This window comes from Pseudorasbora parva, chromosome 8, assembly GCF_024679245.1.
Source record: "Pseudorasbora parva isolate DD20220531a chromosome 8, ASM2467924v1, whole genome shotgun sequence".
NCBI classification, from domain to species: domain Eukaryota; kingdom Metazoa; phylum Chordata; class Actinopteri; order Cypriniformes; family Gobionidae; genus Pseudorasbora; species Pseudorasbora parva.
This window is the reverse complement of record NC_090179.1, coordinates 16,030,730-16,045,721: the sequence shown is the minus strand read 5'-3', so window position 1 is coordinate 16,045,721 and position 14,992 is coordinate 16,030,730. Positions and strand designations below refer to the sequence as shown.

At 37.7% G+C, this 14,992-nt stretch overlaps 1 protein-coding gene across 1 annotated transcript; it reads left to right on the top strand.

The window, feature by feature from the left end:
* Positions 1 to 798: 798 nt before the first annotated feature.
* cab39 (calcium binding protein 39) lies at positions 799 to 14,742 on the top strand. Its single transcript, XM_067450210.1, has 9 exons — positions 799 to 958; positions 5,958 to 6,112; positions 6,226 to 6,390; positions 7,416 to 7,534; positions 9,671 to 9,839; positions 9,957 to 10,016; positions 11,894 to 11,959; positions 13,031 to 13,174; positions 13,290 to 14,742. Exons 2-9 carry the CDS (start codon positions 5,999 to 6,001, stop codon positions 13,476 to 13,478), a joined length of 1,026 nt encoding a protein of 341 aa, XP_067306311.1. The 5' UTR covers positions 799 to 958; positions 5,958 to 5,998; the 3' UTR covers positions 13,479 to 14,742.
* The last annotated feature ends 250 nt before the right edge of the window (positions 14,743 to 14,992 follow it).

Here is a 14,992-nt window from a genome sequence, read left to right as displayed (position 1 = left end):
TTTTTCACATTTTAAATGTATATACATATTAAATACCCATGCTAATTTAGAAAAAAATATAATTAGATCTCATGCATAGGTTATTTGATGTAATTTACCAACTTAATTTACCAATGTAATTTACCGGCTTCAATGTGCATATTTGTTTATATTTATTGAGTTTTAATTCGGTTTTTATAATTGTTTTATTGCAACATTTTGAACAATAAATGAAAAACATCAATCACAGCAAATCAAATACTGACATCAACACAAGAATATTAATATAAGAGAGAAAAAAGAAAGAATATATAATATCTTGATAAGCAAATAATAAATGTTAGCATGCATTTTGAATCAATCAATCAAATGAAATATTTAACATTTACAGTAATTACAGACTTTTGTTGATGTTGTTAAAATAAGGAGGCAGCAATCTATTTTGATTTAAAACTAGTAAAAGTAGTTTTTTTTTTTTATGCCTATTTACATTGGTGGGTGATCCCCTGCAGACAGAAATATCTAAAACCAGCCTAATCTGCCGGGCTGCTTTCAGCTAGTCTCCTATGTTAGTTTTATAGGGGTTTTAAAAACCTTTTTAGCTGACCAGCTAAAAGACCAGCTAAAATCATCTGAACACCTGCTTGGCATAACCCTAACCCTAACCAGCTAAGACCACCCATCCAGCCTAGGCTGGTTTAACGGTGTTGTTGTTTTTTCTTCAGCAGGGCGAATGATTTCTCCATGGAGACCTCTGAGAGCGTTTGGGGCTTTTGTTTTGAAATCCTCCTCGCTGCAGGTTTGCGGAAGTTATCGCTGCTGAACATTCATACACACACTCACACACACATACACACACACACACATACATAGACGGTCCTCCGCTCAAATCTTGCAAAGAAATAACACACCAAAACATCATATTCCAGGAATCACACCGTAAATCGCTAGAAAAGGCCGAAGGAGACCCCCAAATAAGGTGTGCTATTGTTTACTTCTCTTTTGCTGGCTCTTGTTGTGAAGCTAAATATTGTTAAGTGCATGCAGAGGCCTATGAGAGCCATCCTATGCAAAACCACAACTGCATTTACGCACACAGTCTGAGTGATCTGATGAAAAGATGAAAAGGGGCTTAGTATGTTGTGTGGTTTGTACATCACTGATTTAAAGATAACCAAAGGAGTTGGCTAAACTAGAGTCATCATGACTTGTATCCTATCCATCACACCGGGCCTCTGCTTGAGCAGAAGTAGGGGGCTGTGGCTCAAACGAATGTGCTGCCTACACAGGCAACATCATACAGATAGATCTGAACTGGGGAATCATCATTTTAGTGCGTCATAGAATGATTCTAGGTAGACTGCTCACTCGGTTTGAGACAGCCAAAGTCATTCAGATCACCTAGCCCTTTATATCACATTTAGGCATGCACTGCAGAATGAGCTTCAGCTGATCTACATAGATCTTGATGCTGAATCCATTAGTATTGTGTGTAAGGCTTTAACAGTTGCTCAGTCAAATATAGTAATACTTCACAGCTGAGTATTTATCTATTAGCCTATCTAGATTGTCATCTACCAACATGCGTGTGTTGATCAGTCTCTGTTGAATTAGATTAAAAGACTTCCAGTGAAGACAAGTATGCGTGTTACTGCTTTTTATTTGACCTGTCATTAAACCAATCCGTTTAATAATTTAAATATTGCTGGTATCACTCAATAACTCCACATTGTCAAAAGTATCTGGGGGTTTTTCTATTTACTAGTGTTTTTGAGTGCAATTAAGTAAATAATAAAAAAGTTAAAATAATATTATACACATTAATTAGATATGATATATTAAAATGGTCAATAAATATGAATGTTATTTATTTAAAAATAATATTAAATACAATTATTTCTCAGAATATATCCCAGCATTAAGCAAGATATATTTTACAAAAAAAAATGATATAAATAAATATACTCTGTAAAAGCTCCCTTAATAAATCTAAATAATTTTGTGCTTCACTGTTGTTTTTCATTTGAGAATGGTTCTCATATGCATATAATACACCCCATAAAGTAATTAACCTACATTTCCCTTATATCCGGTTTTACTTTAGTAAAAAAATCCCCAAGTTATTGTTACTACTGCAAGACTATAATAACTGGTCTACTCTCAATCAACCTGTGTATATATTTATAATAAAAATATATTGATAATAATAATACATTTTATTTCTATTAGACCAACAGAAACTGGAATTCATAAATTGTATAAAATTGCAACACATCCTGCACACTGTGACAAACTAGTTGGGGTGTAGCAATATATCGTGTCACAATCTCTGTAAAACAATCTTTTATATCTCAATAAAACATCAACAGTATATATTGTGTATAGAAAAAAATCAAGTTTACACAGTTTTAGTGTCAGATTAAACTACTATATATAATGTATAATAATGCTATGGGGGAATGTTTGTGGGTCCTGGGGCTAGTTGCATAAACTTAGCCACTAAGACTGTATTTTAAGCGCTAGTTTGTCCAACTAGCAATTAGTCCAAATGTAATCAGTCTTACTTTTCTAATTCAAATAGAAACGATCTACCATTTTATGTAACTGATTTTAAAAAGTTAGGACTAGTCTTAAAGAAAAAAATTTGATGACTTACTTTTAAGACTAGTCTAAGTGGTTTATGCAACCGGCACCTGATAATGCCAAATTTCTTATGTTTCCAGTAAAGTGACCTACATTATTTTAAATATGTCTAGTCAGTGACAGAGTGCAAGCATATTTGTCTAAATTAATTCCGTATTTCAGCTTGATAATCATAAATATTTGTATTCTTGTCCTATACATTGGGTTACCAGCACCAAGTCCAAGCCTATTCATTTCCAGCCCCAATGTAATACCATATTTAGCATTTTAATCAACAGTACATTTGTTAACCATTTACCATATGTCTTTAAGTATCGCATTCGCAATAATATCGTATCGTGACAAGTGTATTTAGCCTGACAAGCCAGACCCACATCAAGATGTTTGGTCTGGAAACTCACCATAGAACAGGGCTCAATCCGAGGGGCGGGATAAACGGTTGTCTTTCAAACTCCCTCTGCACGCGATAGGATAGCGCTACACCAACCAGAGCAACGAAGGTGAAACAGAGCTTGTTGACAGATTAAACATTCGCTGTATCTGGTCGGCAAAACCCAGAACACATCTTCCCTTCTTAAGAATGACTTCAGTGGCGTTCTGTGTTCTTTTCTCAGAGAAAAGCTTAACTCTTTAGTCTTCCAGAGTGGCGGTCAAAGCTGATTCGAAAGGCCGCCGTTCGCCAGTTTCTGTGTTTACTGGAAGCACACAAACGCAACTCGGCCGTCGTCATTATGGCCCCGCCCACCGACTCTATACACGATGTGATTGGCCCGGCAAGAGTTAGGCGATTACAACTCAGAGTATTGAGAGTTGCTAGACGACACTCGCGGGCAGATTAGATTTGCTGCCGCTAGGGTGTGTCTAGATTTCTAGGCTAAAGGGTATTGTTACACCCCTACAAACTAGGCCTATGTGTTTGAAACCAACATAAAATTGCTTTTGACTAAAACATGATTATAAACAAAATGTACAAATATTATTGTTTCATAGTATTATGATATAGCCCTTGTTGCAATATGACTAACCCTGGTCTCCACTGGATTGTACAGTATTGTGAATTATTAGTAATGCAATAATATTAACACCAAATGCAACAACGATGATTGGTATTAACCATAGACTGTTAAAAAATATGGACGTAGTGTCCGTGACGTCACCCATTGGATTCCGATAAGCCGTTCTGAAGCTTAAAGTAGGGGCTAGCTGGGCGTTGCCATCTGGTGAGCGAGTCATCGCGTGTCACTCCCGCATAACAGAAAATGGGCAAAAAGGCGGGATGTGCGCGGAGCTGAGGTGACGCAATAACTATAGACGGCGGATAAATGGCTATCCACCTGTAACCACGCCCTTAATTATGCAGAACTTTAAGGCTTTCTATAACGTAAACGAATGAGTTATAAAAAAATTCACCCCCCTCACAGTTGTCATGAAGATCAAAATTAGCCTTATAAGCCAAAACCACAATTGGTTTCAGGCTGTAAACATGTTTTTTTCTGCTTTAAAGTTGAGAATTTTAACATGGGGCTCAATGAGATTCTGAATGAGATGAAATTCTCCCTTCTGGAGCCTAGTGGCCAGTTGAGGAATTGCAGTTTACATTACTTCCGTATTGACTTCAAGAGAGATCGCGGGAGGTTGCCGCTTGGTATTAACATCATATAAGTGTGGCTGATCATCAGATAACTTGTAATTCAACTGTGAAATTAATGTTTAGGGTTGTTCAAACTCAGTCCTGGAGGCCCAATGTTTCATCTTGCCTCAACTCACCTGTCTGGAAGTTTCCAGTGTGCAAGAGCTTGATTAGCTCGTACATGTTTGTTTACTTGGGGTGTGTTTAAGTGGGGTTGGAGCTGAACTCTGCAGGACAGTGGCCATCCAGGAGCATGATTGGACACCCCTGGTTTAGATGCATGTAGACTCAGCATGCTGGCTGTCTCCGCAAGCCATGGCATCTGTTTGGGTTCAGATTTGTGTTGGGGCAGACATGGCGAGCGTGGTCACCGGGTCAAGGATTTGGCTAACTTGCACAAGCTGCGTGGAGATTAACCGGCTGGACGTATGTCCTATGACGCAGGCATCCCACGAGCTCCCGCATGGAGTATTTCAGAGCACATGCGGCATAGTAATATTAATAGTAGTGTCACTGTCATTGTGTGCGTTTGTGTTTTGGGGAAGGGTAATGAAAAAGGAGCAGGATTTATGAGTGATTTTTCTTCAGGTCAGTGTATTTATTGAGTGTTTCATGCTTGAGTTTCGCTGCTGTGATCTTAATGGAGGAAGTCAGCACAGCCGTATTTACTGAAGAGCTTTCTGCTGCATGTTTCCTGTTTGTCTACTTCGCAAAGCTCACCTTCACATTTGTGTTGTTTGAGACGTGTGTGTGTGGGTGGTTAGGTGGGTGTTTTAACATAAAGTGTGAACTCGAAACCTATTCATTGAAGATAGCTCCTTCTAAAATTAGCTGAAATGGCCTAACATGAAATTCAAAGATCTGTTGATGGCAGTGAGCATTGAAATTCTCTTTTAATCTTTTATCTTGAAATATTGTTTTCCTTGTTCATGATTTTGTTTTTGCTTTGGGTGTCCATTTACTTGTTTTTATATGTTCATCATCCTTTGGTCTGTTCATGACAATTTGACCTTAAAGGTGCACTATGTAGTATTTTTCCAGTAAAATATCCCAAAAATCACTAGGCCAGTGTTATATTTTTTGTTCAGTTGAGTTCTTACAATATCCCAAATGTTTCCAACTATTTGTAAATTATGTGAAAATTGCTATTTTAACCAAGGAGCCGGGACGTCTGAGGGAGTCTCCTGTCAATAGCGTCATGTCTGCGTTACTCTCGGTTTCCGGTTTTATTTGGCACAAACGCTTTACTCTTAGCAGTGTGAACAGGTTTCACAGCATAACGTCATAACATCATTTTAAACACACTTAAATGTATCTAATATGATAAACAGAGCTGCTTTACCTTATAATCATGACCGGAAAAGCGGAAACTGTGTCCCGTCATAATAAAAGTCCCGCTGCTCGTGAGCCGTGTGTTTGCATAACAATCGCTCCAGCGGCCTTGCTCAGCTCCTCAACACTCGGTCCTGCTCTGCTTCAGACTACAGTAATGTTAATAATCACATCCATCAACATGATTTCTGCCCGAGTCCTATTTTCCACCGGCTGTGAGGTGAAGACCACATGTCCCAAGATGCTGAGCTCAAACTTGGCATCATCAAACTACACCTTTAGTTTTGAATAGGGCCCTCTAATAATTGACCTAGTACTAGTCTCGCTATTTCTTAGGTTTAAGTTTTTCACTTTTTCTTGTTCACTTTCACAGCTGGGCTCTCTGCTTTCTGGTTGCCCTGGTAAGGTGTTGCCATGCCGTTCCCTTTCGGTAAGTCTCACAAATGTCCAGCGGACATTGTGAAGAATCTAAAGGACAACATGACCATTCTGGAGAAGCAGGACATTTCAGACAAGAAGGCTGAGAAGGTACTAAGCACATTTGTACACAGTGCTTGTTACACACAGTTGTGTGTGTACTGTGAATATTACCCATGAAAGAGTTTCATAAGGGCATTAATAAGAGAGGTGTTCGTCCGCAGGCCTCTGAAGAGGTGTCCAAATCTCTGTTGGCGATGAAGGAGATTCTTTACGGCACGAATGAGAAGGAGCCGCAGACAGAAGCCGTGGCTCAGCTGGCTCAGGAGCTCTACAACAGCGGCCTGCTCAGCACCCTCATCGCAGATCTGCAGCTCATTGACTTTGAGGTGAGGGGATGTGTTTAATAGACTAGGTCAGAAAAATGCCACAAAATGTATACATTTCACATAGTAAAGTCGCTCAAAATCCATAAAAAAACCCGCCAAAGTATCGTGGTTACGGTTACCACAGGCTTTATTTTACTCATAAATTGAACCAATGGTAGTTTGAAGGGGTTTACTTGCCAGAGCAAACTTTTATGAAAAGTCTGCTTAGGCAAGCTGTTTCGAACTCCGTTTTGGCCTTATTTTGATTGAAATACCATCACATCAGTACTCTTCGATTTCACTTGAAGTTTATTGGGGCCTTTAAACTGCATTTGTATTCATTAATTTATGCAAAGCGACTTACAAATTAGGCCAAATGACAATTGCATCAATTGGAGGTGGTCGGGATGCATTTGTGGAGTAAAACCACCCCATGCATCCTACACAACACTGAATGTGTCTAGTCCAGTGATTTTTAACCCTTCTGACTCCGAGGCTTCACAAGATATTTCTGATATTTCTGTTATAATAACAGAGCTGCTAATTTTCCAACCATTTTTGATTTACAGAAACTAGGAGCAGCAATTTAAATGAGTTTCATTAGATATTTAAGTAGATCTAAATACGTATTATTAATTATATTTAGAATAGTGTTTAATTAAATTCCATAATTCTAATTTTTAATAACTGAATGGGTTTCGCACTTTATTACAAATTTATTTAGGTTTTATTTAGTTATTTGTGATTATAGTTTTATATATATAAAAAACCTGATATAATTTCTACCTGATAATATATTTTAGAGCTTATTGTTTTGCATTGACTTTTTTTTCTCTTTAAAATCCTTCATATATATAATTTTGTTTTAAAAGAAAATCTCAAGAAAACATTCCCTCATGTGTAATAAGTGATTTACTGCACATAGCCACAAAAGAGACATTTTTACGTCTACTTTATTCCTCAAATACCAGTTTGTGGGAATACATGCTTTTATTTTGATTTAATTGATCTTTTCAGTAACTATTCTGCATGTTATTTGTGTTTAGGGCAAGAAAGACGTGGCACAGATCTTTAATAATATTTTGAGACGTCAGATTGGCATACGGACACCCACTGTTGAATACCTGTGCACTCAACAAAACATACTCTTCATGCTGCTTAAAGGGTGAGAGAGACACACACACACAAACATATTGTAAAGGTACTCGTTTGATTGTTATATTCAACAATAATTTCCCAGTCATCAGACTAGTTTGATCTGCTTTTCTTAGAAGCTGCTGTTTAGATCATATCTCAAACTAAGATGACAACTGGTTTGTTAACTAACATGAGAATATGTGAATATTTTATTTGAGTTATCTGATCAAAGATGAGTATTTACTATTGTGAGTCAGCATAAGCACATCATTACATCTAATCCTACGTCAGCGATGTTACTGGCGCGACCGCAACAATTTTTTTCCTATCAGTGCCAAGAGACTCAGATAACCCTGTTGATTTATCATTCATGCAAGTGTTATACATCATTATAATCTGTTAAGTTTCTACTTTCATTTTTGTATACTCACAATAAAAAAACAAAATGTTGTGCTTTTTACAAAATAAAGGGAAAAAACACGATGCGTTATCTGCATCCTCTCAATCAAGTCCAATCTGAGCGTCTTCAGAAAATGAACTGTAACTTTGTGAATACTTGTCACACAAACATGAGACATACGTCTAAAGAACCGTGAATTGAAAATAAATATGCTCTGTTTGTGTAATCTGTTTTAAAAGAGAGAGATGTCAGTTGTTCCAGTAGTTCCCTCAGATTCGAAAGCAATGTGCGGTGGTGGGGAGTGGGCGCGGGGGGTTGTTCCATGTCAGGAGGGGTTTTTAATGTTTTTAATGTTTTAAAATTTCACATTTAAAGAAATCTAGTATTTGACCATGTATCTAAAATATATTCAAATGTAAAACCTAAAAATAAGTAAGCAGTTATGATCTGCAATACTTTTAGCAACTTGACTATTATTTATTAAAGAGCCATACAGGCACTTTGTGGGTAATGGCATTACAAATGAAAATTATTATTTTTTCGGCCACAAAATGAGTCTAATTTGCCTCTTTGCATTGGAATTCTCTATTTTAACCTTAATTACTACACTAATTGTAATATAAATATTAGGGGTGTCCCCGACTAAGGATTTACACATTCGAATATGAATTTTCGAATCTCTCTATAGTCGACCGATAGTCGAATCATCTGTGTGTGTGTAAACCATAGACCGGAAAAAAATAAACGGTATAAACGGGTTGGGAAGGGCAGGACACTAGTCAGCAGGAGGCTAAGACTATTTTTATTTTACTTTACACACGGCACACAGCCACCACTTTTAATAAAGTGATCAAAACTAGGCTACACTACACATTCGTTAATGAACCGTTCTCTCATAACATTTAAAGGCCGCGATCGAAACACAGAACATCACACAAAAATATATAAAAGAACATTTTGATAAATAAACCTAAAAAAAATACCTGCCTAGAGAGGAAAAGAACACTTTTTTAAATGCGTTTATATGCGCGTTCTTAAGCCGATTGTGCCTAAAGCGGGTCTCACACCGGACTGAATCTCAGCGCCGTGCCTCAGGGATCTCACACCAGGCAGACGTGAACATTATATACGCGCCGCGCGCGAGCTCAATTTTGAATCGACTTCTGACAGAAGAGCTGCACGATGAGTGTATCTTGTAGTACAGGGTGAAATCAGTATATACATTCACGATTTCAGGGAAATATACATTTAATCGCCGCGGGCAGGCGTCGAATGCCGCCGTCGGTGTATGTGTTTCGAATTTTAAAGGAGCGGCGCATCCGGTGCGAAGCTCAGTGCCCTTAAAGGGGTGACAACTCAGCGCCGCGACACGTCTTTATAACACTAATATTGAGCACACCCATATTGCCAAAATGGTATAATCCTCGTTTCATAACACCCGCAAAGATTCGACCATGAGATCAGTGGTCGAATCCGGTCCTGCATATCGATGCATCGAATCTTCGACTATTAGGGGTCACCCCTAATAAATATATGAAGAAAAATATTTTAAGTGGTCTTTAATGGACCATAATTATTGCACAAATATATCACGACAACTCTCTCCAATATTTTGAATTTGGACTGCAGAACCTATTTCAACCACTAGCTGTCAATAATTACGTACTGCACCTTTAAATCTATTTTTCAGTCTACGAATGAAAAAGTTTTGGAACAACATGAGGATGCGGTTATGGTGGCCAATTATTCTTGTCCTTTTTGTAGTTACGAGTCTCCAGACATCGCCCTGAACTGCGGGATCATGCTGAGGGAATGTATACGGCATGAGCCACTGGCGAAGATCAGTCTCTGCTCTGAGCAGTTCTACGATTTCTTCAGATACGTGGAGATGTCCACGTTCGACATCGCCTCGGATGCATTTGCCACTTTTAAAGTTAGTATGTTGACGGACAAAACAAACACTTAAGGCTTGCTTGTTTGAGGTATTTCATTTAAGATGCTTTTAGATTTATTTAGGCAGATAAATTCCATTTGTTTGGTTTTCTTCTAGGATTTGCTGACGAGACACAAACTGCTCAGCGCAGAGTTTCTGGAGCAGCACTATGATAGAGTGAGTCACAGGCTTTTCTTTTCATTGTGTTGTTGTCCGTCATGGACTGTTGTCATTGGATCTGTCAGTCGTTCTGCAAGTGGGTTCCTCAAATTTGCATTTGTTTCTTGATGTGCACTTGATGTGAAAGTCAATACATTTTGGAAGTGATTTCAATGTGAAGTAGGCCCAAAAAAACTTAAGTCACACTTTAAAATGTTTACACTGCCTGGCAAAAAACAAACGTGTTTGTCAATACAAGATCTGGACTCAAAATATATGCACCTCTCAATCAATCGCTGTCCATCGTGTCCGATGTTGACTACCTTCGAATTAGATTTCTCCACAGAGTCCTATTTTTTGCTTGCCGATCCCAGCTGCCTAGTGGGATCTGTTTATGCAGATTTCGTTTGACTGTGTCTTTAAAGCGCAACTTTGGCCTGCCTATGCCACGGTGCCCCTCTTTGAGCTGGGAATAGATAATCTGCTTTGGTAGTCGACTATTATCCAGTCTGCTTAGATGGGCAGTCCATCTCAGATTGCGCTGTATTAAAGTTTCGTACATACTAAGTTGTGTTGGTTTTGTCTAGTAACTCGTTGGATATATGGTGCCACCATTTAATGCCTAAAATTTGTCTCGGGTGTCTCATCATGAAGGCGTTTAGGTTGTGTGCTTGGGTCATATAAACTGTCCAAGATTCTGCTCCATATAAAAGAGCTAGGAGAACAATTGTACGATACACTGCACATTTTGTATTTATGGTGAGGTCTTTGTTGGACCAGACTCTTTCTTTTAGTCGGCCGAATGCCTGTGAAGCTTTAGATTTGCGTAGATATAATTGGGCATCTAGTTTGTTATTGTAGGTGACTATTGCCCCGAGGTATTTGAACTCTTTGACTGTGGCTATATTTTCGCCTCCAATCTGGATGTTCTGGCTACTTTCGAAAGTGCCTGTGGGTGGCTGGAACATAATTTTTTCTGTCTTCTTTATATTTATCTTGAGTCTTAGTTTGTTGCCGCTGTGGCAAAACGAGTGATCATTTCCTGTATATCCTGATGCGAGAGAACATTTTCTTGATGGAAATAACATCACAACATTTTTTTTCATCAAGAGTTGTTTTAATTTTTGGTCCAGATCTTGTATTGACAATGCAAGGGTCCAGCACTCTGTAAAATCTCCTCCAGCACATCCAAAAGACTTTCAATATGTTTAAGCCCTGGACTCAGAGGTGCCAGTTCATGTGTGAAAATGATCCTTCATGCTCCCTCACAACCATTCTTTCAGTTTGAGCCTGATGAATCTTGACCATGTCATCCTGGAATATGGCCATGATGTGTCTTCCTACATGGTTGTTTAAGAAATGAAAACTTACACACTCCATCAGTTAGGATTAGAAGAACTGTTGCCAAACATATAACATGCTAGAAACATAATAATTACCGCAATGTTGATCCAATCATAGACCCTTAAGCATTTGCCTATTTAAATCCAAACAGCAATTTGGGTAAGCCAAATCCAGGCAGACATGGTCCCAGAGAAATTAAGTGTAAATGTTATGTTGTATGAAACATGCCAAAGTGATGCATATCTTCAGAAAGTAGACATTCTAAGCTTTCAAATAATACCACATATGCTCCTTCACAGAAATTTAAGGTATATACCAGTATTGATGACGTCATTCCTTATCTGGCTAACCCTTATCAGGCTTCTTGTTTTGCTTGGAAAGTGCTATCTTTCTTTAAAATCAATACCGCTTGATTTGATATTTTATCTAATGCAAGTGTGTGGTAAGCAAGTATGCCAATATTTCTTGGGGCTACTGTATGAGCAGAAGCCAGACAATTTGATGTTTACTGTACATCTCTGTCTCCCCTTTTCTTCACTTTTGGTCTTCAGTTCTTTAGTGAATATGAGAAACTGCTTCACTCAGAAAACTATGTGACCAAGAGGCAGTCGCTAAAGGTAAGGAATGGGTTAATTTGTCCTTTTTTGTGCTTATTTAAAGGGATACTCCATCGCTTTTTCATATTAAACATCATGTTATTCCCTTACATGATCATCGTGTTATTCCCTTAACTAAAACGAGTTGATACATACCTCTCTCGTCTCAGTGGGTACACTTAATCTCTCTGATGCGCGGTGTCGATCTGATAGCATTTAGCTTAGCCCACTAGCCCAGTTCATTCACTATGGTACCAAACAGAGATCAAGTTAGAAGCCAAACACCTCCACGTTTTCCCTATTTAAATACAGTCACACGAATAGTTGAACGATCAAGTATGATGACACAAAATAAAACGTGGCGCTTTTCTAAGTGGGTTAAAAAAAGATAACTATAATGTATGGCGGAAATAGTGTTTGGTCGCTTCTAACTTGATCTCTGTTTGGTACCATAGTGAATGAACTGGGCTTAGTGGGCTAAGCTAAATGCTATCAGATCGTCACCGCGCGTCAGAGAGATTAAGTGTACCCAATGAGACGAGAGGTATGTATCAACTCATCTTAGTTAAGGGAATAACATAGTTTAATATGAAAAAGCGGTGGAGTATCCCTTTAAACTACCGTTCTAGAGGTTGAGGTCTTTTGGGGGGTTTTAAAAGAAAAAAAGCTGAATTCTCAGCATCATTCCTCCAGTCTTCAGTGTCACATGATCCTTCAGAGTCACATGATCCTTCGGAAATCATTCTAATATGCTGATTTGATACTCAAAAAAAATTTAATATTACTATCAATGTTGAAAAATAAAATTCAGATTTGTTTTGATGAATAGAATATTCAAAAGAACAGCATTTATTTGAAATAAATATTTTTGTAACATTATAAAAATCTTTAGTTTACTATCACTTGTCATTATCACTGTACATTTGCTGAATAAAATAAACTTTTTTTTGAACAGTTGTGTGTATATAGTTGTTGTGGTATTGTATAGTTTTATAATGCTTTTAAACAGAATTTTGCATATGTTTACTGTAGCCATTAGATCTTTATTTTAGGAGCTTCTGATGTGTTTTATGTCGTTCCTCTTCCTCTCAGCTTTTGGGAGAGCTGCTTTTGGACAGGCACAACTTCACTATAATGACGAAGTACATAAGCAAACCAGAGAACCTCAAACTCATGATGAACCTACTGAGAGACAAGAGCCGCAACATCCAGTTTGAGGCCTTCCATGTATTTAAGGTATGAATTGTCCCACGCTAATCATTATTTTACCAACTCGCCAGTATGCCAACCCAAAACTTGACTCAAGCTTCAAATTTCTGAGTGAGACGTTTTTTTCTCTCTGTGCGTTCAGGTGTTTGTTGCCAATCCGAACAAGACTCAGCCCATCCTCGACATCCTGCTGAAGAACCAGACTAAACTCATCGAGTTCCTCAGCAAGTTCCAGAATGACCGCGCCGAGGACGAGCAGTTCAGCGACGAGAAGACCTATTTAATCAAACAGATCCGAGACCTCAAGAGGCCAACCCCGCAGGACGCTTGAGAAGGATAACGAATGTCTTAAAGTGTATAGAGGACGTCTAGACAGTGTTTTAAGCAACGTCTGGACGATGTTTGGCTCTCTGGGACGTTGAGTGGCCGCAGCACTGGGCATGTTTTTGTGTTTTGCAGGAACTGTTAAATGCCGTTTGAGCTCGGTGGGGCGAGTATCAAGGCGACGAGGATGAAGAAGAGTCTTGCTTCGCTGGACCTACAACCTCTCCCCCCTACAATGTTTTATTCTCATGTTTCAAAAAAACGAGCAAAGTGAACAGAAAGGATGGATTTAGATGCTGCTGCTTTATTGCACATAAAAAAGGAGGGTTTGTACCTCATATACAACCATACACTCAAATGTCCCTTGATGTTAATTAGCCCATGCAGGTTGAGTTAGCTAATTGAATATTAATGAATACAAGGAAATTTGACTTGCAAAAAGCACTTAACATGCAGTCACGCATTCAAAAACACTCATTTCCTCACCACCTCCTGGGCGAGTTGCATAAAAGCTTCAAATGTGGTGCATGCGTCATGTTTTGCACACTTTGAGGTTTCGTATACAGGGTGAGTAAATGTGTACATACTGTAAGCTTGTTCATCTTCCCTTTATTATTTTGGCTTTGTAGACTTCATTGAATGCGTGTTGGCACCTCACAGCCTCTAACGGTTTATGGTTGCTATCAGATTCATTTTGAAATGAGTGCGGTTTGATGAGTTAGTTATTGTGGACGTGCTGTTAATTCTGATTTATCTTGGCCATTCCTTGCTTGTTATAAGTCACTGCATTGAGTGGGCGTAATGGAAAGTTAACTTGTAAAATCTGAACGATTTCTGTGGTTGTGACCTTAAGATTTGTCCTCTGCTTAGTATAGTTTTTAGTATAACTAACCCCAATGGCAAAGTGTGTACTCATACCTTTTATACAGTTGAAGTTTGTGTTAACTTGGCCCTTGTTTTAACAATTTGGTGAATCTCACCAAAAGAAAACACATTTCACCTCAAAATCAAAAGTAAAATAATATGGTGAGACTTTTCTATTATTATAGTGTCTGATCTTTATTTGTTGTATTAATAACAAAACAAAAAAAGAAATTCATAAATGTCAATTGTCAATATTGCAAAACCGGTACTAAGCTTTTCTTTTAACTGAAAATTGGTTTTATTTAAATAATCCTTGCAACAATTACAGTCAAACGATAAACTGCGATTAATCGCATCCAAAATAGTTTGTTTATATATTATATAATTTATATAATTTGAATACACACACATGCATATATTTAAGAAATGTTTTTTTTAATGTGTAATATATATATATATATATATATATATATATATATATATATATATATATATATATATATATATATATATAAAATACACATGCAAATATTTCTTAAATGCATTATGTGTGTATATTCAAATATACATAATCATTATACACAGTGCACATATGTAAACTAACTTTTATTTTGATTGCGATTAATCACCTTCATCAAATCTTTAATAGTCCTATAA

Excerpts from the sequence above, each read along its gene's own strand:
- cab39 (XM_067450210.1), top strand. The coding sequence starts at position 5,999 with ATGCCGTTCCCTTTCGGTAAGTCTCACAAATGTCCAGCGGACATTGTG. Across the intron at positions 9,840-9,956 it reads ATGCATTTGCCACTTTTAAA|GATTTGCTGACGAGACACAA; the intron begins GTTAGTATGTTG and ends GTTTTCTTCTAG. Across the intron at positions 11,960-13,030 it reads CCAAGAGGCAGTCGCTAAAG|CTTTTGGGAGAGCTGCTTTT; the intron begins GTAAGGAATGGG and ends TCTTCCTCTCAG.